We start from the raw sequence: 25,628 nt of genomic DNA, 5'->3' as shown, positions 1-25,628 counted from the left end.
CACGATAAGTCTAATGCACCAGAGCTTGTTGGGTTTGAGCTACTTAAGGGTAGAGAGCCGGAACTCCACATTTCCCTAAGTCTGTAAAAAGTCATAAAACCTTTGACCCAGTCTCACTTAGATACTTGCCGTCCTCTAAATGACAAAAAAAACCCACAAAAATTCACATTATTTTATTTGCGATCTAAATCTCATTTCCCCCACCAACGATCAATCACATGGTCCATCACTAACCAATAAAAAAAAAGGACAGAAGATGCCTTATTTGTAGATAACAAAAAATTCTGGGTCCTACAAATCCAAGGCTAAGACTAATTTTAAAGAGGTGAATCTGACAGTCAAGGCTCCTACAATCCACTATTCTATTTGAGCACTGAGAAAATATGGCACTCGGAACGCTTCAGCTAGTTTTAGGCTCCAGAGCATGCTAAACTGCACTCCCACCACTACTACGGCAAATATTATTTTAAAATAATCCCCCACCCCTACCATTTTCTTGGGTTTCTTGCAGAGCTTTCTTCCACAGCTGGACAGATTTTTCATAGGATCCTAACAGGAAACACTCTTCACCTACAAAGTTTTTAATCAATAATTAGCTATGGTTAATTACATCACTTTATAAAAGTTTACTTTGTTTTAAAATTCAGTGGATACAGCTCAGCCAGAAATTTTGAAAAACAAATAATAGTAAGCAATTGATAAAATCAAAGCCAGTTAGCTATACTTTGCATTACTTATTCATGTAAGTTAAAAACTGTTTATAGATACCAACCTTCAACAGACTTGAGTTCCAAGGTTGGGTTCAAGCAGACTCCAGCGGCCTGTAGGTCAGCCTGTATGTGACATAACAGGGACTGGACAGTAGCTGCTTCCTGTGCCACCTTTTCCGTTAACTGTCTGTCACCTGTAGGAACTCTGTGACTTAGCTGTGTTTGATGCCACAAAGTCTTTTTATACAGCGCTCTCCAGAGGACCGTCAGTCTGCACACAAAGTTGGACAACCATCAAAACCAAATTTCAGGCCAGGGACACAAGGAGCAGTACAGCCTCCTGCTCAGCCTTTTGCTGTTGCTACATTCTCCGCTGATGTCATGTCATGCTAGTATACTTATATACAAACTGATCAGACTTCAATATAACACAAAGTCCCCTGATCAAATACACATTTTTATATGTAACATATATTTTTAAATTTTCACAAATGCTTTCTGCATGTGTGGTCATTTTTCTACAGTACTTACCTAAACCAAAATCTCTCAACAGTATCCTGGTTGCCCAAGGCTAATAAAATGTGTGTTGAATAACACTTGACATAAGTACTACAATATTTTTAGATTAAATAAAATCTATAGTGGTGAGTGCTAATGAATACAAGATTTCTTTTGGGAGTGATAAAAATATACTGGAATTGGTGCTAAGAGTTCTGCAACCTGGTGACTATACTAAAAATCACTGAATTTACAGACTTTAAAACAGTGACATTTACAGTATGGGAATTAAAGCTCAATTTTTAAAAAAAAGAAAAAATCTATAATGCTGATAGTACCCCAATATTACAGAAATTATACCTGTGGCCTGGCTGCTGACCAAGATTTTCTGTTTGAGGTGGAGTCTTTAAAAATGAGTACCAAGACCAGTTTTCCCGAGAATAACTATCTTGAAGTATTTGGAAAATGGGTACCACCAATGAGTCTTGATTCGATGCTGAAATAACTTCGGGCTGAAGACGATACGTGCCGTTTAAATGATCTGCTACCATCCTGAGTAAATGGAAACAGGCTGAGAGCCGTTCTGAGGACAGCGGGCCCTGCGGCGGCCCAGGCAGCAGCAGCAGCTTCATGGCGCTGGCGGTCAGCCTCAGCACCGGCCCCACCGCGTGGCCGGGCCCCACGGCCCAGTGCTGGGCCGATAAGCACTGATGAAAAAGCTGAAAGATACAAAGTACCCATGCATTCTGTCTTGGGCTTTTGCTTAAAAAAAGGTCAAGTTTTGGGAAAGGGCATTCTATAAATTGAAGAATGTAGAAAAAATGAGTAATACAAACTACTGTGTAATTTAACATTAAATGTTTTTCCTTCACATTTTTTGAAATTCCTATAGTCCATGCTGCAAGGAGATTCTTCTGGACATAATGCAGTTCTGTAATGGTTCTGTCTGACGCCGCAGTGTTATCCTTTGCGTGGATTGTATCAAACATAGACGCAAATTCCAATCTTCCCTCCTTGGCACTACTAAACAATGGATTGTTTTTCTGGTTCCAAAAAGAGGATAAGTTGTTTGGAAAGTATGTGCTTTCGTTCGTTTCTTCTGCTTCAAAATCCTAAAACATGAGTGAAAAAAATTATACTTAATACCTTACAAATATAACTACTTGGTGTTCTCAAATTTCTCTTCCCTTAACAAGGGAAAAACAAAAAAATCTTCTTTTGGCATAATATCAGTAAGTAACTGTTCAAAGTGAATAAAACACTGCCACTAAGTACCTGCAAATCCGCTGGTTTTCCATGTGACTCCACTGTTTCTTCATCCTGCAAGAACCTGGGGACAGCAGGATCAGCTGAGCACTCGACTCCTTGGTGTTCTAACAGGCTCGACCTTAGGGAGTCCAGTGATCTCCAGTTCAGCCCTTTGCCTTTCGGCTACAGAAGATTCCCAAAAGCAAAATTTTATCAGTGGTTCTATTCCAAGCAATTAAAATCCTATAGACAACTGTATACAACAGAGAAAAAATTTTTAAAGATTTTATTTATTTATTTTTAGACAGAAGGGAAGGGAGGGAGAAAGAGTGGGACAGAAACATCAATGTGTGGTTGCCTCTCATGTGCCCCCGACTGGGGACCTGGTCTGCAACCCAGGCATGTGCCCTTACTGGGAATTGAACCAGTGACCTTTCTTGGTTTCCAGTCTGGCACTCAGTCCACTGAACCATAGCAGCCAGAAAAATATAGTTTTAAATTTGAAAAAATAAGTCAATCTTGCCCTGCCTGATATGGCTCAGTGGATTGGGCTCCAGACTGTGAAGCAAAGGGTCGCAGGTTTGATTCCCAATCAGGGCACATGCCTGGGTTGTGGGCCAGGTCCCCAGTGGGGGCCACATGAGAGGCAACCACACATTGATATTTCTATCCCTGCCCTTCTCTCTAAAAATAAATAAAATCTAAAAAAACAGAGTAGACATTAAAAAAAATAAGCCAATCTTTACTAACAATATCTAAAGGCTCTCTACCTTAGACAACTTCACACTTTGGTATGTCTTCTCCAGCCTCTGGGTCGAATCAAGCAGAAGGGCTCTCACGAACACCGACGGAGAGAGGTTGTCACAGAGCCGCAGGGCTGTGACCATGTACCCGTCGGAAACGAGGAGGTAGGGCAGCCGCGAGTGTGCTTTCACGGAGAACCTCTGTCGCACGGGGTCACCCTCCGAAGCTGATGAGTCCGCAGAACTATTTGAATCTTTACGTGTAAACTGCTGTGGTCTAGCAAACACACATCAAAATTCAAGAATTAATAAGAGAAAAATCTAAAAGAAAACAATGGTATTTATTACTCCAAAGTAAAACAATTCAGAGTTACAGAATGACAAACATGTAAGCAAATTAAGCACAAAAATATTACATGTGTAATATCTATAAGGAGAACTTCAGTGATTACATAACATACAGGTTTATATGTTTTCTTAATTTTCCCTAAATTGTACTATCTAATTTCTAAACTAGTTTTATACAAACTATTTCAGAAAAGAATATAGTTCATTTTTTTCCATTAAAGAGAGTTAAATGTTTAACTTTCCTCTGTACCATACACTGAAATATACTTATAAGAATATAATTATGAGCTATCAGTGTGTTATGGAGGAGAAAGGGAAAAACTAAGAACAACTGGAGATGATAGGACTGAGTAAAATTTTATCAGTTTAAGATTGATTGGATTGAATTTCCACATAAACATACGTATTTATTGTTATGGTAGTGTGCTTGGTTCTGATTAATCACTTTGCTGCTTATGAATGTTGGGGTTTTATAAATATAAAGAGGACAATCAAAATATATTATGATTTGGGGGGTGAGGGAAGTATTGAAATATAGATTTTATTAGCCAAATGGTCAACAACAGAAGACTGAGTGATTATAAAATGGACACTCCACCACAAATCTACAGAACCATTAAAAATGACTTCATGGAAAGATATATAGGATATACTGCTAAACACAAAAAGCAAAATAGAAAACAGCATATTTCATTGATTTTATTTTAAAAGGAAATTTATTATTATAAAGTTATATAATTTTTAATTTGGGGATAACACTAAAATGTTAATAATTATCTTAGTTTTGTAACATTTGATTTTTTAAAAGATTTTATTTATTTATTTATCTTTAGAGTGGAAGAGAAGGAGAGAGGGAGAGAAACATCAATGTACGGTTGCCTTTCGTGGGTCCCCTGCTGGGAACTGCCCTGCAGGGAACCAGCCTGCAACCCTGGCATGTGCCCTGACCGGGAATCGAACCGCGACTGTCTGGTTCGCAGGCCCGCGCTCAATCCACTGAGCTACACCAGCCAGGTGTAACATTTGATTTTTAAGTTTTTAAAAAAATAATGATTATTTTTGTAATAAAAATGTAATACATTTGAAATCCCCAAATATTAATTTTAAAGGAGAACGTGAGAAAAGTCAATTATGAATCAGACCATAAGAATTAAGGAAGAATAGTCTCACAAAAGGAAATGACAAATTTTTCCATTAGAATTTTCTATTGCTAAAAATTAAGCATCAATTTTTGCTAAATATTAATCAAAGACATACACCTCTTTTGTAAAGCAAAGGGGATAAATTAATTTCAAAGGCCTTTGCAATTTTTTGTCATCATCCTTTATTTCAACCAATTATTATTCTCTTCATTTCACAGCAAAAAAGAAAGAGGCTCAAAGAACAACTTACCCAAAGTCCCACAACAAAGAAGTAGAACCATGACTTAAATTTTGATCTAACTTCAAAGCCAATTGCTACCCCATCTCACAATTAAAAATTTAAATTTAGCTAACTTCTAAAGTCTTCTATCCACTTCCCAAAATTTTTTCCATTTGGGGAAAAAAGTACATAAACCCATGTGCCAAGTTATATTGAGTTACTAATTTATTTAAGTACTCTCATTTTAAAATAAAGGACATACTTTTATTAATTTTTATATCAAAGAAAATAAAATTTTAGTGCTATTATAGAGTATTTAAATAACTTATACTTACATAGTCACAATGTCACATTTTCACCCGGATTAAGCCACAAAAAGAAATGAAAAAAACTATAAATATACAGATATTGCCATGACAGACTCAAAGAAAAAATATGACAACTTGAAAGATGAAATTATAAACACACACACACACGGTAAAGTAATACCAAAAGAGAACAACTTCTATAAACAAATCAAAACAATTCCAATGTCTCACCTATATGTTATCAGTGGGTGAAGAGGAATGAACTCTGCTGGCCCAAATTCTATAGAGCACCCAAAAGTGATTAACGTCAGCAGTTCACCCTGGCAAGTCAGTAAAAGCAGGGAGCCACGCTTCAACATGCAGGCCAGAAAAAGACTATCTGGAGTCCAGCTGACATCGCCCACCCAGTAGGACCTAGAAAAAGCAAGACAGTGTGTTTAGAAAGGGTTCTATACAATGTCTCTGATACTTTATAATGGCCAAGCAGGGGTGAAACCCTCAAAAAAATAAGGGCAAAGGAATGGATAGCAGGCAACTGCCACATACATTTTGTGTATTTCTTTTCCCAGAACAAAGGAGCAAACTCATAAACACTGCCTACAATGTAGCAATCAGAAATTTAGATTCACAAGTAAATCATAAAATACAAACATTCCCTAAAAGTGTTAAGCTTCTGAGTTGCTCATATTTTAATTAGAATGATTTTTCATCCTTCTGGGGTCCACAACTAAGACCCACTGACAGACGTGAAGGTCTGAACGGGCAGCGCTCTCAGCAGCCTGCTGTGGCCCCCCTCTCCCTGCAGCCTGCTCCTGACTCCCCTCTGCTGCAGACTCCCTCTTCACGGAGCCACTGTTCCTGCTCCCTAACTGTCTGGTGATCTTAATGTTTCATAGAGACACAAAGCAGCTTCCCCTCATGTAATGAGGGATGCCCTGAGTCGAACAGACTGCTGAACTGAGACCAGTAATACTTCCAGAAAGAACTTTGGGGGAGGGAAAGAAAATGAACAGACAAGACTGGATCAAACTTTGAAAATTCGGAGAATAGCAGGGAAAAGTGTTCGAAAAGGGAAATCAGGGGATCCAAGAGGAAGTCCTCCTAATCTATAATGCCCCGTAGGTCCTGGTGGTAGCTCTGGTGCCACCCAAGCCCACCACTGCTACGGCTACTGACCCGTACTCTGCAGAGAGCGCCAGCTTTGTTTGAAAGGCCGTAGGCACCGCGGCCTCAGAGCGCATAATGGCTTCCCAACCACGGTTTCCACCTCAGCCTCTCCAGTTAAGCTCAGTATTTTGCTACCTGTCGTGATTCCACTCCTCCTTGGCCAATGTAGAAAGTCATTAAAAAGGGAAACAGAATATGTTCATGTGTCTTCTACCCAACCAGACCCTTCTTTAAAGTACTTAAGGCTTTCCTTACATAAAGGAATTTTTACAATCTATCAAGCACGAATGCTGAAAGTAAGTTCCGTTATCCTTCTAAACACCTACATGGACACCAACTGAATTATCAGAGACCTTACCAAACTCTTGGCAAAGAGGAGAAAAACACTATTTAGAAATACAAAAACGTTCTTACCTGACAAGTGTAGGTGGAACCACAGGATTCTTATTACTACATCCTTTAAGGCTGCCACAGAGAGTAACAAAATTCAGTGTGTTTATAAATAATACCTGAGTTGCCTAGAAAAAAATGACAACAAAAGCACTCTAAAATTATTTTATTTTAATCATCACTTACAATTCTGGAGACCTAGAGATCTATGATTATGTCAGTAAAATATCTAGGGGTCTTTCCCAAGTGGCAAAAAAATACTGACCACTTGTGTAACTCTTCTCTTTAATTCTACATTTTAAGAACATTAGTTACCATACTGCCTTTCTTTCTTCCTTTTCCCATAATCTCGTATCACTTCTGAAGGCCAAGTTTTGAAAACCACAGCAGCTAATTTAAATAATTTTACCAACTCACAATGATAAATTGGATAGGAAAACATCAATTTAAAAAACATAAGAAACTATCTTCAGGGGAAATAAACATCTCAGCACTGGACTAACTCTCTCTATAGGTTACTGCGGAGACATACTGCGTGTCACTGACCTCTGGGTCTTTCTGATTAAGGGTTACTGCCAGGGTAAGGCCATCTCTTGAAAAGGCAGAAATTAGAGCTCCTCTTGATTTCACTGATTCACATGGAGGAATCAGACTACCCAGAAGGCAATCTTGCTGTGCCCAGTGAACACGGTATGGCAATGATCTAAGAAGGTAACAAAATAATCGAGAATGGGAACTATAGTAACTTTTAAATATTAAAATATATTTCATTACTATAAAGTAGAGTCCAACTAAATTCCTACATGTGCACATACATTAGGGAGCCTCTGAGCGACCACTCGGAAGCTTCACCCAGGTAACTGAAGGGCAGTCACCAGTTAAACTCAGGCAGTATCAGTTTTGTTAGTCACAGCATGTTATAGCCAACCCCAACTCTATCTGCTTCCACTACGGTTTAGATATACGAATTTCTACATTATTGCTAACATTTTCAAAGAGATTAAATAAGTAAAGAAGAGGGGTGCTTCAGGATAGCGTTTTATACTTGATGTGAAAACAGGTACATCATGTATATGCATTATAGCCCAGATGTACAATTATTTGTTCATTTTTACTATATATAAGTTACATCTTAATAAGGAATTGTTAGCATAAAAAAATAAAACAACCAAAAACACACTAGTTTAGTGAATCTTATTTAAGCATGTTTTTAATGCATTGTTTCTATTTTATTGGGCTTTTTAGAATAAAACTATTTTTAAATAAAAAATTCTAAAGTATTTAAATTTGATACAGTAGTAAATTCAAGTAAGTTATGTTCCTTTTAAAATTCTATTGAATTACTTTCCAAATAGACTTTTTTAGTCTTAAAATAAGTAAACTATAGTCTGTCTTAACTTTTACATGGTCTCGCTTCCATGAAGGGAAACAAAAGAAAAAATAAAAACCTTCTAGAGTATGTATTTAAATGAAAACTAAAGAAATAAAGCAATACTTTTAGGAAGAGAAGATTTGCAAGGTCTCAGAAGTTGGAAGTCACAGTTCGTTTACTAATCTTACTAGGTATTTATAAGCCAAAAAATAATAATGTTTCAAAAGGGACAGAATTAAGGAAACATTTACCTCACCTTATAGGTACAAATACATTCTCATGCCACCGAATTGCTAGAAATGTCGACTTCAGGCATTCCCCAGAGTAAAAAGTAAAGGAACACAAGCAGCAGTCTCCAAATAACTGTAGACAAATTTAATATACTTTAACATATAGTTAATCTGAAAATAAATCAAGATACAGTATATATATATTTCTCCTCATAAATAAATGAAATATGCCTAGGTCTCACTTATATTTTTATTCTTAACATTAAGTTAAAGACTTAAGTAATTTATTTCTGAGCCAGGGGCATTAGGTATATAGTTTATTCTCTTAAGAAAACACTGCCATTAACTGGGCCTATAACTATGAAGATTCTTACATAGTAATTTTTTCTCTTCATTTATAGTTATGTATTATTTAATTAGGGCACTACACCCTTGGAGGTGGGGGGAGATAGAGGAAAACAATAAAACCTCAAAATCAACTTCTAACAATAGTGGACTGAGTAACAGAATGCTCATCCATACACACACACAGCGCCATGCAGCTATATAAAATGTTTTTTAGCTCATGAATGTGTTATTTCCTGGGAATTAAATAGTTCACTTAACTAGTTATATTTTAAAACTAGGGAAAATTAGAAGCAGGGAAAGAGGAAGCTCTAATTTCAAACCATTTCTAATAAACATTTCTTAAAATATGACCAAGAAATCTAAAAATATATTTTCCGTAACGATCTCAGTGACAGTGAGAGCTGGCGACCAGTGTCTACAGCTCAGCCGTGGCCCCAGCTGCTCAACCGCTTCTCAGACAGTGTCTGTCCTCGGAGCCCGACGCCTCCACTTTGGGAACACCTGGTCTGACCCAGACTTTACCTCGTTCTTTACAAAAACGGCATGCACTGCAGCTTCTTTATCTTTGGTGGACGGCATATGCACTGTTCCTTCAGGCAGGATCTGGGACCACTGGCCCACCAGTGAAGGGTTTTTGGAAGATAAGATACTATTGAATTCCAAATATTCCCAAAGAAATACGCAGCCAGAAGGAGTTGTAATCAGAACTCTTCTCCCATCTCCAGATACATACAAATGCAGTCTCAAAGAGCTTGCTAAAACCAGAACAAAACAGTAATTAAACCTTGAAGTCTGAATTCCCTCCCTTAGTACATAACTGATCTACTCTGACAAAGAAACCTAAATGGTACCACCATTAAGGATGTACAACTAAGGCAGTAGTGATAAATTAAAAGTACAAAACAGTAACATTTATCTCATATGTATGTGGTATTAGTCACTCATTATTATCAGATATACGGTAAGCATATCAGACTTCAAAATGAATCTATTGAGTTGGTCAAAAAGTCCGTTTACTTTTTTCCATAAAATAAGACACAATTTTTCATTTTCACCAATAACTTTATTGATTTGGGTATTTTGACTGCATTGGCTATCTCCTGCTAATGGCTTCTAGTGGGTAGAGGCCAGGGGCACTGCTAAACACCTTCCAATGCATAAGACAGCCCCACAGCAAAGAGTTATTTGGCCAGAATGTCGATAGTACCAAGAAACTTCACGAACCACTTTTGACATGTTTGGTCAGTCACAGCGCCTTCTCCATCCACTGCACAAATCTTATTTTGTGTTTCAGTTGCATTTTTGCCTTTCTTAAAATAATAAAGCATAATATGCCAAAAGAAGATCTTCGTCCACCTCCAATACTAAATTGGCTACACAAAAATTCACCGGTTTTGATAAGTTTTTTTTAAATGCATGCTGCTATGACAGCTGTCACAATACAGTCTAACAAAACTGTTTTGAATGAAGTTAAAGACAACTAAGTACCACTGGAGCCACTGTATGGACAAAACTAAACAAACCTTTTGGCCAACCCAATAAGTACTATCACGAATAAACACCACCAAAAACTACATATGTATAAAATACATATGAGTATACATATACACACACAGATTTTTAAAATAGTAATAAAAAAATGTTTCGACTTCTTTTCCTATTTATCAAGTTAAACCAATTTAAACCAATTAAATCCTCACCTGTCACAGCTTGAATCATTTCCTTAGGCTTTTCAGTTGCTTGTACAGTTTTCAAACAATCGTGATCCTTGTTCCAAAGAAAAATCTCCCCTGTGGTAAGTAACCCGGCCAGCCAAGCATCTGTTTCCAGAAAGAAAATGCAATACTTACAAGCAAATGCTTCCCCTAGTATTGCCCCAAATTATTAAAAAATTCACTTAATCTATCCTTTTGAAAACATTGGTACTACTTAACCATTACTGGACGTTGTTAGGACAATAGCATCCTTCAAGAAAGGCTGCAGACGAGGAATTTTCTTCTTTGTCCTCCCCGAGAGCAAATTAATTTCATTTATGAGTTTGTCATCCAAAAGAAAAACAGCTTCATTTTCCTAAGAAAATAAATATGTCAGAGTTAAATAAGGAGGTGCCAGAAGTAAACTCTTATCCATAATATCCTAAAAAAAAAAGGTGACATTTAAAAAAGATTATACATTTATACCATACATTAAAAAGATTATACATTTGTACCACAAACCATAAAATGAACAATAAGATTGACTACATATCCTGAAGATTTTTTCATTCTCTCTTAAAATACCTCATTAAAATTATTTGTAAAATGAACTAATGATTACAATTTAGATTTCTCTGAATTTTAAAGTTATAGGAGTGTCTTCTGACTCTGCTAGCCAAAACCGGGTCATCACTTTGAACAGCAGTGTGTACAAGTTTGTAAGTTATTTATTTAAAATAGATACGGCTTCTGCACTCCCCAGCTCTGATCACTTTTTATTACCTAGAAAAAGCATGCTGGTTTGGACTAACTTCGTCTTCCTGCATTCTGGGGCAGTGGTTTGCAAAGTCCCGCCTGACCAGCCACATCAGCAACACCCGAGACCCAGTCAGAAATGCATATTCTTCTACGCCAGACCCACTGAGTCGGAAACTCTGGGACAGGGCCCAGCACTGTTTTAACAAGATCTCCACCTGGTTCTGACCATTGTAAAGTTCATGAGACATGGTTCTAGAGAGGTAAATTAATGGTATAATTTCTCCCAGGAAGTGACACCACACCAAATTTCTTAATTATAATAATTATAATACACTCTTAGAGGCTTTTACAGGTTTGTCCACCTTCCCTGAGATGAGGACACTATTCTATACATTGTGAATAGTATTCCCAGACTGCCTGCGTATTGTCGCCATCTTTTTTCCAGGTCTGAGGGGCACTTTATTGCACAGTCATGAAAACCGCAACGGAAGAAACATTCCCCTGACTGTTCCAGTAGGAAAAGGTTCAGCAGATTAAATATTCCCTGTTCATAAATGCCATCTCCACCATCTTAAATACAATATGAAAAAAAATTGTAAGTAAAACACTTCTTCTAAATAGACTATTAAACTTTCTGGAAAAGCTAATTTACTGTAATAAAAACAAAACACAAATACAAAACCCTGTTTAGTGGGCAAGTGATCCTTCTAAAGATGGATTTCATTGTTTAAATGCCACAGAACATTCTTCAATCTTAGAGGCAAAGCGCTTGTTTAACACACAGTACAACTAGTTTTGTCTGAACAAAGAAACACCCACCTGTCCCAGCCAGGAGACTCGTGGCCAGGGTCTCTTCTGCTTGATACTTGTGGATGTCAAAACTTCTAATCTTATCTCCATGCTTGTTAAGACATCAATGACCAGTCAAGTAAAAACAGTCACAAGGTACTACAAAAAGCAAAAGTAATGATAATAATAAAAAATAGCCCATCATATTCACTGAGGATCTTAATTTAGAATTTACACAAAGATTTCGTGTTTTACTTGTTTCACAGCTCAGTTCTCTTTTTCAGGTAAGATACTGACCATGCATTCAGTATCGCATCTTACTTCTTCAACGGTCTGGCAAATGCACTGGCTTTTTTGACAAGTTATTTCTCACACTATGAAGGTAAACAGAAACCAGGGAAAGATCTTGACAATACAGTTTCTGCATGATTTGTCCTTCTGGGTGGCAGGCTGTATTTTCCAATGATGGCCCCAAAAGTATCTCCCCTCTCACATGCTCCTCTTACACTGTGACCCTGGCACTTCTCTCATAGGTCACTCCTCAGGTCTATGCTTTATCCCTCAGAACAGGACGGGATCTGGACTATTTTAACCAAGAATAAAGTGGAAGTGATGCTGTGCATCTGTCCAGGCTGTAACACAAAGGGCGATACAGCTTCCACTTTATTCTCAGGAATCACCGCTCTTGAGGCCTGCAGTCCCTGTTGCCTGCAGTCCAGCTGCCCTGAGCCACCGAGCTGCAAGAAAGCCCCAACTAGGCCACGTGCAAATGAGGCTCAGAGAGAACATGAAGTGAAGAGGCCTGGCCAGGCCCCATGCTGGCTGTGGAGGCAGTCACAGTGAGTCCAAGGACAGTGTCAGAGCCCAAGCAAGGGGCGGAGAGCATCTTCCTGGACACACGGTCTATTCTTGGCAGAATCTTAGGAGGATGGTCACACTGCGGTACATCCTGCCACAGAGCTTTGGAACTTAAGCTGAGTGAGGACATGGAAGCCATACAGAAAGGGATCCCACTGACCAAACCAAGGACAATCTGAGCATCAAAACTAATTACAGTAACAGATTTAAAATCCATTTAACAAAACAGGAAACTGACTCCATATAAATTTTTTAAAGTAAATAAATTGAACATCTGATGACAAATGGTACATTTATATTGTTTCAAAGTATCTCCTACAAAATACTCATTAATTACAAAGGAGAAAAGATTAACTGTACAATGAAGAAGCCAGGCAGACTCCATTTAATCCACTGATCAAAATGAAAATGATCAGTAATAGAGCCCCAGCTGGTATAGCTCAGTGGATTAAACTCGGGCCTGCAAACCAAAGGATCGTGGCTCAATTCACAGTCAGGGCACATGCCTGGGTTGCAGGCCAGTTCCCAGCAGGGGACACACAAGAGGCAACCATACGTTGATATTTCTCTCCCTCTCTCCTTCCCTTCCCCTCTAAAGATAAATAAATAAAATCTTTAAAAAAAAGGAAAAATTTAAAAACATTAATATTTTTTTAAAAAAGAAAAATGATCAGTAATGGGACAAACGAAAATCTTGCACCACAAATAGACAAATGAGACAAATATCTGTGCCACATGCGTGAAAGACAAACAACCTGAATCACAAGGAACATCAGACAAACCCAAATGGAGGGACATTCTACAAAATACTTGACATGTAACCTTCAAAAGTTTTAAGGTTATGAAAGTCAGGAAAAGACTGTGAACAGCCCTGGCCATATGGGTCAGTTGGCTGGAACATTGTCTGGTCGCCAAAGTGTTGCAGGTTTGATTCCTGGTCAGGTACATACCTGGGTTGTGGGTTCGATTCCTCGTCTGGACACATATAATCTCCAGTCCAGACACATACCAGACTCAACCAATTGGTGCTTCTCTCTCACACTGATATTTCTCTCTCTCCTTAAAAGCAATGCCCTTGGGTGAGGACAAAAAGAAAAAAAAAGATCGAGAATAGAAAAGCTGAAAACTAAACATGCGTAATTATAACTTGTATCCTTTCATTATAAAGGATAACACTAAACAACTGGAATAGCATGAATAGGAAGAGAAATAGGTGGCTGTGGTGTATGAATGTTCATTTTCTGATCTAGATGTTTGTCATGCAGTTAAGGAGGTGAATGTCCTTGTTCGTAGGAAACACACACTAAAGCACTCAAGGACAGCCCTGGCTGGTGTGGCTCAGTGGATTGAACTCCAGCCTGAGAACCAAAGGGTCACCAGTTTGATTTTTTAGTGGGGGCACATGCCTGGGTTGCAGGCTGGGTCCCCCAGTTGGGGGCATGAGGGATGTTTTTATCACACGTCAATATCTCTCCTTCTTTTTCTCCCTTCTTTCCCCGCTTTATGAAAATAAATAAAGTCTTTTTAAAAATGAAAATATTCAGGAATAAGAGAATATCAACTTGTCACTCACTCTCAAGTTGTTCATCAAAAAAAGTTCTCTGTAATCTATCTGCAGTTTTCCTGTAAGTCTAAATCAATATTTCAAGTTAATTTTTTAAAATTTTTACAGTTGTGACATCTTGAACAAAGATGGTATTTGGTCATTGGTCTGGACTGTGTTTATTCATAGCTTTATTCTGCATTCTTTTTTAATTTTGAATTCTATCTTCCCAATTCTATTTAGTTTATGAAATCCAGAATAAATTGAACTTCTTTTGTATGATTGATGCCATAGTCAAGAAAATAGCTAATTTTTAAAAATAAAATTAGCTTGCCCTGGCTGATGCGGCTTAGTGGATTGAGCACCAGCCTGCGAACCACCAGTTTGACTCCCAGTCTAGGACACAAGCCTGGGTGGCAGGCCAGGTCTCCAGTAGGGGGCGTGCAAGAGGCAACCATACATTGATGTTTCTCTCCCCCCTCCCTCCTCCTTTCTAAACATAAAATAAATCTTTAAAAATAAATAAAATAAATAAAAATAAAATTAGCTTTAAAAGAAAAACTATTCAAGCACAGTACACAATGACCTATCAAGGTGCTAGCCCTCATATTTTATACTATAACACTATTTTTCAGTTACTCAGAACCCTAATATTCTAGATGACTACTTTCTTGGACAGCATTTATGTTTCTAAATTTTTAATATAAAAATTATAAATAAGAAATTCTTCAAAAAGAGCTAACCAAGTGTGAGAGTTATGATAGCACCAGAAAAGTATCATTTGCAGCTCTTAAGGACCTAACAGACCTAGTCAAACAGCATCAATGGCTGCTAGAGCTATTAGGGGAAAGTAGAATAGATAAAGAAGTCTAAAAGAGGTAGACTAATATGCCATAAGCCCCCTAATTGATCTTAAAATTATTAACAGTGAAACAAACATTATATTCTTGATATGATGCTACACAGATCAGCAGTACACAGAACCTCTATGAAATATTCTTACAAAGAAAAACATTAAAAACTGAACCTGAATCTGTGTCTGAATCCAACCACCAACTGATAAGAAACAGAGTAAGGGAACATAGTAAAGGAGAATAAAATCAGCCAAATTCCGAATGAAAGAAATTGTACAGAATAAATCAGTGAAATAAAATAGAAAACCATGAATTCATATAACTATAAGTGAAAAAATTGAGCATTTGATAAAAATAATGGATAAATGAGGCAGTTTCTTCAGCAAATAAATGGCATTATAAAAAGGAGGAAGGAGATAAACTTTTATATATGTATATATTTTACATATAATAATGCAGACAGATAGATAGAAAGAGTAACACAACTAAATGCAATACATGAAAACCTTTTCAAGTCCTCAATTCAAATAAACAAGTGGGAAAAAGATATTCTGCAGCTGTTAAAAAGAATAAGGAAGGTCTCTGTGAACTGTGATTTCTGGACTACATTAATTGAAAAAAGTAAAATGCAAGAGTGTAAGAAGAGAAAAATAATACACCATTTAATTTTACAAAAAGAAACAGAAAATAAAACAAATGAACAAAATAGATTAACTACCAAGGGTGGAGCAAATGAAGTGGAAAGGCTAGGAAGAGAGTGATATTTCTTAAAATAGCTTTTTGTACAGTTTTAACTTTTGGAATTATTAAAAAATGAAGTGGTCAATCTCAGTAACAAAATAGAAGTCCTTTATATTTTTCCTGAAACTTTTTGGAAACCTTGAAATTATTTCAAATTTATAAAAGACAACAGGAAAATCTGGGTACTTGATAACATCAAGAAATTAATGTTCAGAGAGATAGCACTGTCACCAAGAATAATTTGGAAGTTGCCAAGGTCTTGTTTTAAAATGTTTTCAAGTCTGACTGAGAACTCTGACATTTAGGGAAAAAAATTAATATTACTTTTGGTAGTATGTGGTACTTCTATTACAGATTTGGTGCATTTTATTTAAAGGGTCCTCACCTCCCTTAACTATGGAAAACAGTATATACTTAAGTATTTATGCCAGGGACGTCCTTTAAATACTCCAGATGGATACTCGGAGATAAACTTTCCAACTAAAAGGTAAAGATAAAGGTAGCTCAAGATGTGAGGATGGAGCCCTAGAGGATTAGATTTTCCACCGCCTGTTATTAGGCGACGATTATTTCGGCTACTCACACTCAAGATAGTAATGCTCCTGACAATAATAAACATCACCAAACAAGATTCGTTAATGGAAGAAAAAAATAAATATAGCCCTGGCTGGTGTGGCTCAGTGGATTGAGCACGGGCCTGTGAAGCAAAGGGTTGTAGGTTCAGTTCCCGGTCCTAGGTTGCAGGCCAGGTCCCCAGTGGAGGATGCATGAGAGGCAACCGCACATTGATGTTTCTTTCCCACTCTTTCTCCTTCCCTTCCCCTATCTCTAAAAAATATAGTATTTTTAAAAATAAATATAACCTTATCACACTCACAAAATGTTAGGAAAGGAAAATATTAAGTCTACGCAAAAAAAAAACAACACAAAACTTTATTTAAAATACACAGGCCAATGCAATTTAAGGGCAATCATCAAAGTGCTTCTGTGCTTTCCACCACACGAGTCGAAAGAAATCACGCCCGTTCCGCAACGTTCAGCTAACTAATCATCAACTAATGTCAAACACGTTAAACAGGTCAGAGACGCGGGGGGGGGGGGATTCTCCCCACGCACAAGTCATCCCCAGGGGCTCCTCCGAGGCTTCCTCCCCGACCCTGCGGAGGAGGCCGGGCAGCGGGAGGTGCCCGCGGGGGCCAGGACAGGAGCTGGGGGCCGGCCCCGGGAGCCCCACGCCGCCGTTGGCCGGAGGATGCTGCGGCGGGAGGACCAGGCCAGAGGCCTAGAGAAGGGAAAGCCGGATGCCGGGCGGAAGGGAAGGACGAGGGGGCCGCGAGCGGCGGGGCCGGGGAGGCTGCGGACATGCAGACAGAAGGTGAGGGGACTGAGGAGCCGCAGGACGCGGGTGGGCCCTAGGCCGGAGGCGGCAGAGAGACTCTGCGGGGCCGGAATCCGCGGGCAGTTACCTCCGCCAAGGCCGGGCCCCTCCAGGGCGGGAACAGCGCGGCGACGCCGAGGGCCGAGCCGGCCGCGCGGCCAGGAGGCGGGAGGACGACCGCCGACGACCCAGCCGGCCGCCCAGACGCGAGCCAGCGGCCGGGCGACGGCTTCGCACTCTTAGCCAAGGTTCACAAGCTCACACCGCGTCCCAGGCTCGGGGTCTCCTGTCCGCGTTCACGGCTTTTATTCTCGCCGTCGCCCCGCCCGCCCAGCGCCCCGCCCACTCAGCCGGCGCCCCGCCCACCGTCCGTGGCTCCCGGGCTGGAGTAGGTCCTGGTTTCCCCGCACTGGTCGTGCTTCACACTCACGGCCTCCAAGTGCCTGGGTGTTGTGCAACGCCTCCCAGGAAACCGTCTAACAACAGACCTATGAGTACCCGTAAGTCACGGGATGTCACCCCGCTAGTGGGGACCGCCACAGACCCCAAAGGAAAGGGGTCGTGCGAGGCCACCGAAAGCGCTCCGAGAACTGTGTCCTTCCTCGTAATCTTGGCGGCTGGTTTATTCCCCGCACTGTGTTCGCTTCTTTCGCCCCTGCCCCGGTCCAACCCACCGACTGGGAACGGTCAGGAACAGCGGCTCTCCAGCTGAGTTTGTCCTGGAAAAGCATTTTTTTTCTGTAGCTTAAACGTGCAGGCTTTAGGCAGGAGCTTGCTCTGGTTTCCCTCCTATTCACGTGCAGACGTCATCGGCCTGGTGTTTGAGGGCTTTGGGCTGGTTACCCTCAGCTGGGATAAATGTATGCTGCCGAGTAAATCGCTCAGCCCTCCCAGGTGAAGAGCTACTAGGTCGGCTTCTCTTAGTAAGCAAGATATACAGGGCAGGAGAACTTCCCAAAGCATCCTGAACCACACCTATCCCTCTGCTTGGGTGTGGGGTCACAGGCAGCTGGAATACTGGCAACTCAGCACCATTTATCTCAAAGCTTAGAGAACGGAGATGCTTCAAGTTCGCCCAAACTCAGGAAGAGCTTAGTAGAATGAGCACCGAAAATCTCAAGCAGAAAACTTCAGGAACTAAGAAATCCTGACACATTCCCACAGTTTTCTTTCTTCTCATTTCTAGTTCTTAAGATGTGATACTAATAGGTAACTGTGGCTGACTTTGCTGTGTGCCCATAAAACCTAGAGGTATTGGTGTTATTCTGGAATTAACTGTTCCATGCCTTTACCTGTTCTTTAGGTTTTACAGGAATAACTACAATTTGCTAAAATAATTGAATGTCTATAATGTGTGAGACACTTTGCTAAGTACGAGGGTGGGCCCAGAAAATGAAATCTACTAAAAATAGTGTATTTATTCCTACACGTTTAAACTTCAGTCACCTTCAAAGTTTTCTCCATGTAATGCAATACACCTATGGAGACACTTTTCTCATGACTCAAAACAGTTTTAGAGCTTGTCAGTTTTGATGCCTTTTAGTGTTTATGTTGGTTTTTGTTTCACCTCTTCCACATTGGCAAAACATTTTTCTTCGAGGACTTTTTTCATCTGGGGAAACAAAAAATTGTCTCTCTGGGGCAAGATTGGGTGAATAGGGAGGTGGGGCACGGGGATCATTTTGGAACAAAATGGTGCGGGCACTCAATGTGGTGTGGGCAGGTGCACTCAAATCACTCATCATGAAATGGGAAAATGCGTTCAGTCTTCAAAAAAAATTCACTGAAGCCGAACGCAGCCTCTCACAACACCACCAAATAGTACACTGGGGATTCCTAGAAGAACACTCACCTAGTAGAGGAAGCCTGTACTACAAGGGCCCCCAACTCCAGCAGATAATTCCAGGGCTTTCTCGGGGTCCTTTGTCATATGAAGAAAGGTAGATAATACTGTCCCTGTAAAACACAGGCACATGAATTACAGTGCAGTGATGAATTCCATGGTGGCAAAATGCACTCTGCATACTGCTCCCTAAATGAGCGGGAAGGTCATTTCTGATGGGCAGGTCAGAAACATCCAGGCCAGGTTTTAAATGGAGAACAGTTCGATTTGAAGTACATGCATCTGGTGGTGCCTTTGGACTCCCAGGTGGAACCTCGTAGTGAACAATTAGATACGTGGTTCAGAAACCCAGTGAGAGGATTGTAGGGAATAGGATATGGAGCCTAAGCATCAGCCTCCCCTTCAGCTCTCCCCGCCTCCCCGCACTTTTTGTGAAGATCTGAGTGAGCTCAAATAAAACAACCCTGAGGATTCCCCATCAGATTTGGTGTTTTGTAGCTATAGTGCCAGATATGTAATAACTGAGGGCCTTTTCATAGCAGCTAATAAAATCACATCTGACTAGCCTGAACAAGGGAGGGAAATACATTCCTACAATATATGTAGAGGTTTTGGTGAACCCCACAGAATCTAAGGAATGGATTCAACAACCAACCTTTGAGAAAGACGGGGACCAGGGGAGGCTGTGGACGTCCTCTCTAGAGCAGTGCTGTCTAGTAGAAATGCCTGCACTGATGAAAATGTTCTCTGTCTGCTTCATCCAGTGCGGGAGCCATAAGTTGCAAATGATACTGAGCACCGGAAATGTAGCTAGTGCAACTGAGACACTGAATTTTTATTTTATTTTATTTTTATGAAATTCAAATAGCCACATGGGGCGAGTGGTTCCTGTATTGCCCAGTGCAGCTTCCAAAGCTTTGCCCGTTAACACGGCTCAGCTGCAGTCATTCTCAGCTTTCGCCTCAATTGAAAATCTCAACTCTCTTGGAGGGAGCACGCAAATGACGCAGTTTGGGGGAGATGCACTCCTGGGTCCATCAGCTATGGCTAGGACCACATAGTACAGAAGTGGCTGCTGAGGGCTTGTCTGTGTTCCTGAGTCCACTCTTCCTCCACCAGGGAATCATTATAGGCTGAGGTCTACAATAACATGGAGTGGTGACTTATTTAGACTGGGCTGCGGCATCAAAAAGCCCCTCCCATTCATCTGGGGCCTAAACAACATGGATGCTTCTTTCTCTCCTGTGTAACTATTGTGAGGTGCATATTCAGTTTGGTGGAGTCGCTGTGCTCCCCACCATCATCCAGAGACACAGATTTCTTTAAGAGGTTTCCTCGGTCATTCTCCAGTGTCTTGTTGCATAGTCAAAACAGTCACAAGGACTTCCAGCCACAGGCAAGGGGAAAAAGAGAGTATGCCCAGTTTTAAGGCCTGGGCCCACAAATGTCACTCATGTTTCTGCTTATGTTGCATTGGAGAGAACTTAATCCTCTGGTCACACCTAACTGCAAGGGAGGCTGGGAAATGTATTTTAGCAATGTGTCCAGTGAGACTCAAAATGAGTTTTGATGGGCAGGAGTTTTTAGAAAGTGGTTAGAATACAAAAAATAATAATACACATTTCCTGCCTTCAAGGATATCACAGGTTTGGTGAGGAGATAAATGAGTACTTAACTAGCAATGAATAAAGAACATGCTGTGAGAACTCTAAGAAAAGAATGGCTCAAAGCACTGTTTCTCAGACTTTATATATGAATCACACAGAACTCTTGTCAAAACCTCTGATTCAATAAGTGGGGGGCGGGGTTGGGGGGTTGAGACCTGGTTTTCTGCGGGGGTGACATCCCCCCACTGTCTGACACAGATGAAAGTAACACTACCAAGACATGATCTGCTTGGGGAGGAGAGATGGCCAGTTTCTCAGAGGAAAAAGGCCAGGAACCACTTTTTCCAGGGGCTTTTATTGGGTTGTAATACACAGGAATACAGACGGTAAGGATCAAACAGTAGATAACATTTCAAAGAAATGTGAGGGCTTAGTCTGAGTCAGTGTCTGCCAGGAAAGGGGGTTGCAGAAACTTTGGGAGACATACTCATTTCCTGCTCGGACCCTTAACGTATGAATGAAAACACTCTTAGCAAAGCAGGTTTCACAGGGCTTTTAGGAATTCTTTCTTATGCCTTATTTACCCCGGATCCTGCTCCAGTTGGCAAGGGGCCGCACTGCCCCCATCACAGGTTTTCAGGCTTAAGTGGATTAGAGCCAGGAAGCCCTTCTCCCAGAGGACATGGGGACTCGGGCTATGTCAGAATAGCTGGGGGCAAAGGTCCATCACTCTCTCTTTGTGGCACCCCCCCCCCTGGAGTCCTTCCATGATGGCCTCCCAAGTGATCGTGTCTGGCTGAGATTGCCCCTCCTTTGAGGAGTCTTACCCATCATCAACATCGACCATGCTTTTGGGGGCAGGGGGAGGAAGCAGAGGCAGCGTTTGCTACCAGAGACAAGATTTGTCTCCTAAGTGGCTCACATTCCAGAGGTCGCCCACTCAGTCTTAGCCATGGGGGGTGGTTTCAATTCCTGAAACCAGGCAGAGCGGTTCCCAACACTTTTGTAAAAATCTTCCATGTGATGCCAATCCATCCCTTGGACCATACCTTGAGTAGCAGGTGATTTGAGATTCAGCCCACCCCACAGAGGGAATGGCATTTGAACTACATTTGCAATCAAGTGTAGTGATTGGGACCTGCTTTGGATGTTGCATGTACTGTGTTCAACTTTCAACTCTGTGATTTACTGCGTGATTTAAATGGCCAACGTACAAGCCTATGAGAGATCTTAAGTAACAGAGAACTTCACGCAAACTGGACTGAACAGTAAAAGAAGTTGAGTAGCTATGATCACAGGCTCAGCAGGTGTCCTGCAAGTTTTGACCAGGCAGGTCTCGTGTGTTCCATTTTTTCTAGTTCTTTTCACTCATCAGACTGGCTTCTTTTATGATAAAGTGAAAAGATGGCAAATTTACACCTATTTTACAAAGAACATGTAGTTAATTTTTTTCTATAACTGAACATTTTCACGAGCCTCTACCTCAATGTGTAGCAAGGAAAGTCTTTATCTTGACAAGTAGTTTTACTCCTGTGTCTTCTTCGGTGGAATTTCTTTCCACCCAATTCTCTAGCCTGCCGATTGTCTCATTCCCATTCTACTTACTCCACAGAGCAGATTCATAGTGATAGTCGTCGGAGGGTGTTTGTGCCTTCAGAACACTGCTGGACAGAGTGATTTCACTCAGCCTTTGTTTTCTGTATGCCTACCCATCACCGCTTCAGGATGTCTGATGCTTGCTCCTGGGTGGGGTGCATGGAGGTCTAATGTGGTGTACACATCTAGTGAGTCTCTGATTTTCCCCGTGATGATGCTACAGTGTCTGTGCAGCCCCAGACACATCCTTCATTCTTCCACTCCACTGCCTCTACCGTCCTCTTGCCCTCTGCAAACTTGTCCTAAGAACTGAGAGCAGGTCAGGGATGTCACAGCTCCATTCCCATCACCTTTTGTTTTACTCTGCTGGGATCACCCCCAATCGGGGGTGAGGGAGCATCCTGAGAATATTTTCCAGTAGTTGGGAAAAGCTACTCTGCTTTCAACTTTCTCTTCAACTCTATCCCCATGAGATTTTACCTTGAAATACATGTATATCTGATTCCTTTTTTCCACTAAGTCCGAGTTTTCTTCTTCTTCATTTTTCCTGAATAGTACTCCTCTTAATGTACATTCTGAGTCCTCTCTGGATTGTCCCAACACTGTGGCTTATGGTAAAGCTCCAAATTCACACAATGCTCTGAGTTTGATATACAGGGTCTGGCAGAAGTAATGTCCTTTTGAGTGTCATTGGTAGGTAATAATATGGGTGTAGTAATTTATAGCTTTAATTTGAACATTTCAACTAAAATGTTATATGGTGTGCTTGAGTGTGAGTGATGTTAGAGTTACATGCTTATGATTTTGTAATAAAAAAGGAGTTGTTTGTGCCATACTTCATACAATGAGAAATTTAGAGTCACTTTCTCTGTGAATAAAGCTGAACTGTTTGCAAAGAATCAAAATAATTTTGCTTGGAAACTCCATACTGCTTTCCACAGTGGCTGCACCAGTCTGCAATCCCACCAACAGTGCAGGAGGGGTCTCTTTTCTCCACATCCTCACCAGCACTTGTTTGCTGATTTTTTGATGGTAGTTATTCTGATAGGTGTGAGGTGATTATCTCATTGTGGCTTTAATTTGCATCTCTCTGATGATTAGTGATATTGAGCATTTTTTCACATCTACTGACCACCTGTATGTTCTCTTTGGAGAGGTGTCTATTCAGGTCCTTTGTCCATTTTGAAATTGGATTGTCTTCTTGGTGTTCTTTATGTATTTTGGAAATAAAACCCTTATCTATTACTGGCAAATATGTTCTCCCATATAGTGGTTCCCTTTGCATTTTGTTGGAGATCTCTTTAGCTGTGCAAAAAGCTTTTAAATTTGATGTAGTCCAATTTGTTTATTTTTCCCCTTTGTTTCCCTGGCCTTAGGAGGTAGATCAGCAAAAATACTGCTAGGTGAGATGTCTGAAATTTTACTGCCTGTTTTCTTTTAGCATTTTTATGGTTTCGTGACTTACAGTTAAGTCTTTTACCCATTTTGAGTTTATTCATGTGTGGTGTAAGCTGGTCTAGTTTTATTTCTTTTGCATGTATCGGTCCAGTTCTCCCAACAGCGTTTATTTAAGAGACTGTCTGTACTCCACTGTGTTCTTGCTCCTTTGTCAAAAATACTGACTGTGAAGGCATGGGCTGCCTTTTCACTTAAATGTCTTGAAAAGCAGATGTTTTAAATTTTGGTGTTCAATTTACCAACTTGGTCTGACTCAGGGTTTCTGTGTCCTAAGACACCTGCCCAATTCAAGGTCATTGTTTTTCTCCAGCTTTCCTCCAGCAGTTTTGTACTTTCACCATTTAGTTTTTCTTTTTTAATATTTTATTTACTTTTAGAGAGAGGGGATGGGAAGGAGAAAGAGTGGGAGAGAAACATCAATGTGTGGCTGCCTCTCATGTGTCCCCTACTGGGGACCTGGCCTGCAACCCAGGCATGTGCCCTGACTGGGAATCGAACCAGAGACCCTTTGGTTCACAGGCCTGTGCTCAGTCCACTGAGTCACACCAGCCAGGGCTCATCTCTTATATTTAGTTCTGTGCTGCATATCAAGATAACTTTGTGCAAGGTAAGTGATGAGGGTATTTTTTCTGTGTGAATATTCAACCGTTCCAGCACCATTTATTGAAAAACTATTATTTCCCCCACTGAATTACCTGGGCGCCTGTGAAGAAAACTGAGTGCCCATATGTGTATATCCATTTCTGTACTCTTGTTTCATTGATACTTATGTCCCTATACCGATGCCACATTATCAGTTAATGCACCTTTATATTAAAAATCTTGAAATCAGAATGCTTCCCAAATATTAATATGTTCTTTTTCAGCTGTTTTGGCTAGCCTAGGACCTCTGATTTCCATATACACATTTTAGAATCAGTTTGTTAGTTTCTATTTAAAAAGTCTGCTGGAAACCTGGTTGGGATCACATCAAATCTGTATATTAATTTGGTGAGAACTGATGTGTTAAAAGGATGTCTTCTAATTCATGGAGGCACATTGTCATTAAATTGCCAAAGATTAAAGATAAGGAATCTTAAAAGCAGTAAAAGTGTTCCGTAAGGCTATCACCTGATTTCTCAAAACAAGAACAAAAAATAACCCCAAGCCCTGGCTGGTGTAGCTCAGTGGATTGAGTGCAGGCCTGCGAACCAGAGGATTGCGGTTCAATTCCCAGTCAGGGCACATACGTGGGGTGCAGGCCAGTTCCCAGCAGGGGACCCCTGAAAAGCAACCATACATTGATATTTCTCTCCTTCTCTCCTTCCCTTCCCCTCTGAAGATAAATAAAATCTCTAAAACAAACCCCCCCCAAAACTTGCAGGAAAGAATGGACTGGAAAGTATGCAGTCATGAAAGGCAAGGACCTACATCTAAATGACTCTATCCAGCAAACCTTTTATTTAGAACAGAAGGGCAGATAAAGTGCTTCTCAGATAAGGTCAAGTTAAAGGAGTTCATCATCACCAAGCCCTTGTTATATGAAATGTTAAAGGAACTTATTTAAGAAAAAGATCAAAACTATGAATAGTAAAATGACAACAAATTCACAATTATCAACAACTGAACCTAAAAAAACAAAAGCAAACAAGTAGAACAGGAATAGAATCACAGAAATGGAGATCACATGGAGAGTTATCAGGGGGAGGAAAGAGGGAGCATGGGGAAAAAGGTACAGAGAATAAGTAGCATAAATGGTAGGTAGAAAACAGACAGGGGAGGTTAAGAATAGTGTAGGAAATGGA

At 40.3% G+C, this 25,628-nt stretch overlaps 1 protein-coding gene across 1 annotated transcript in view; it reads right to left on the bottom strand.

Moving 5' to 3' along the window:
* Nucleotides 1–17,641, bottom strand: part of CPLANE1 (ciliogenesis and planar polarity effector complex subunit 1) — a 90,187-nt gene extending 72,546 nt beyond the window's left edge. Inside the window, exons 1-15 of the mRNA XM_037128974.2 lie at nt 17,429–17,641; nt 13,775–13,898; nt 11,997–12,125; nt 10,659–10,794; nt 10,425–10,544; nt 9,247–9,479; nt 8,403–8,509; nt 7,321–7,477; nt 6,799–6,902; nt 5,449–5,631; nt 3,227–3,476; nt 2,484–2,639; nt 1,569–2,320; nt 773–981; nt 490–570 (exon numbers count right to left, since the gene is read on the bottom strand). Coding sequence (XP_036984869.2) covers nt 490–570; nt 773–981; nt 1,569–2,320; nt 2,484–2,639; nt 3,227–3,476; nt 5,449–5,631; nt 6,799–6,902; nt 7,321–7,477; nt 8,403–8,509; nt 9,247–9,479; nt 10,425–10,544; nt 10,659–10,794; nt 11,997–12,077 — 2,569 coding nt within the window. The 5' untranslated portion in view covers nt 12,078–12,125; nt 13,775–13,898; nt 17,429–17,641. The remainder of the gene's footprint in view (nt 1–489; nt 571–772; nt 982–1,568; nt 2,321–2,483; nt 2,640–3,226; nt 3,477–5,448; nt 5,632–6,798; nt 6,903–7,320; nt 7,478–8,402; nt 8,510–9,246; nt 9,480–10,424; nt 10,545–10,658; nt 10,795–11,996; nt 12,126–13,774; nt 13,899–17,428) is intronic.
* Between the last annotated feature and the right edge of the window lie 7,987 nt (nt 17,642–25,628).

Source organism: Artibeus jamaicensis, unplaced genomic scaffold (assembly GCF_021234435.1).
Source record: "Artibeus jamaicensis isolate MK-2021 breed Jamaican fruit bat unplaced genomic scaffold, CSHL_Jam_final scaffold_369, whole genome shotgun sequence".
NCBI classification, from domain to species: Eukaryota; Metazoa; Chordata; class Mammalia; order Chiroptera; family Phyllostomidae; genus Artibeus; species Artibeus jamaicensis.
Note: the sequence above shows the minus strand (reverse complement) of the source record. Positions and strands in the feature narration are given on the sequence as shown.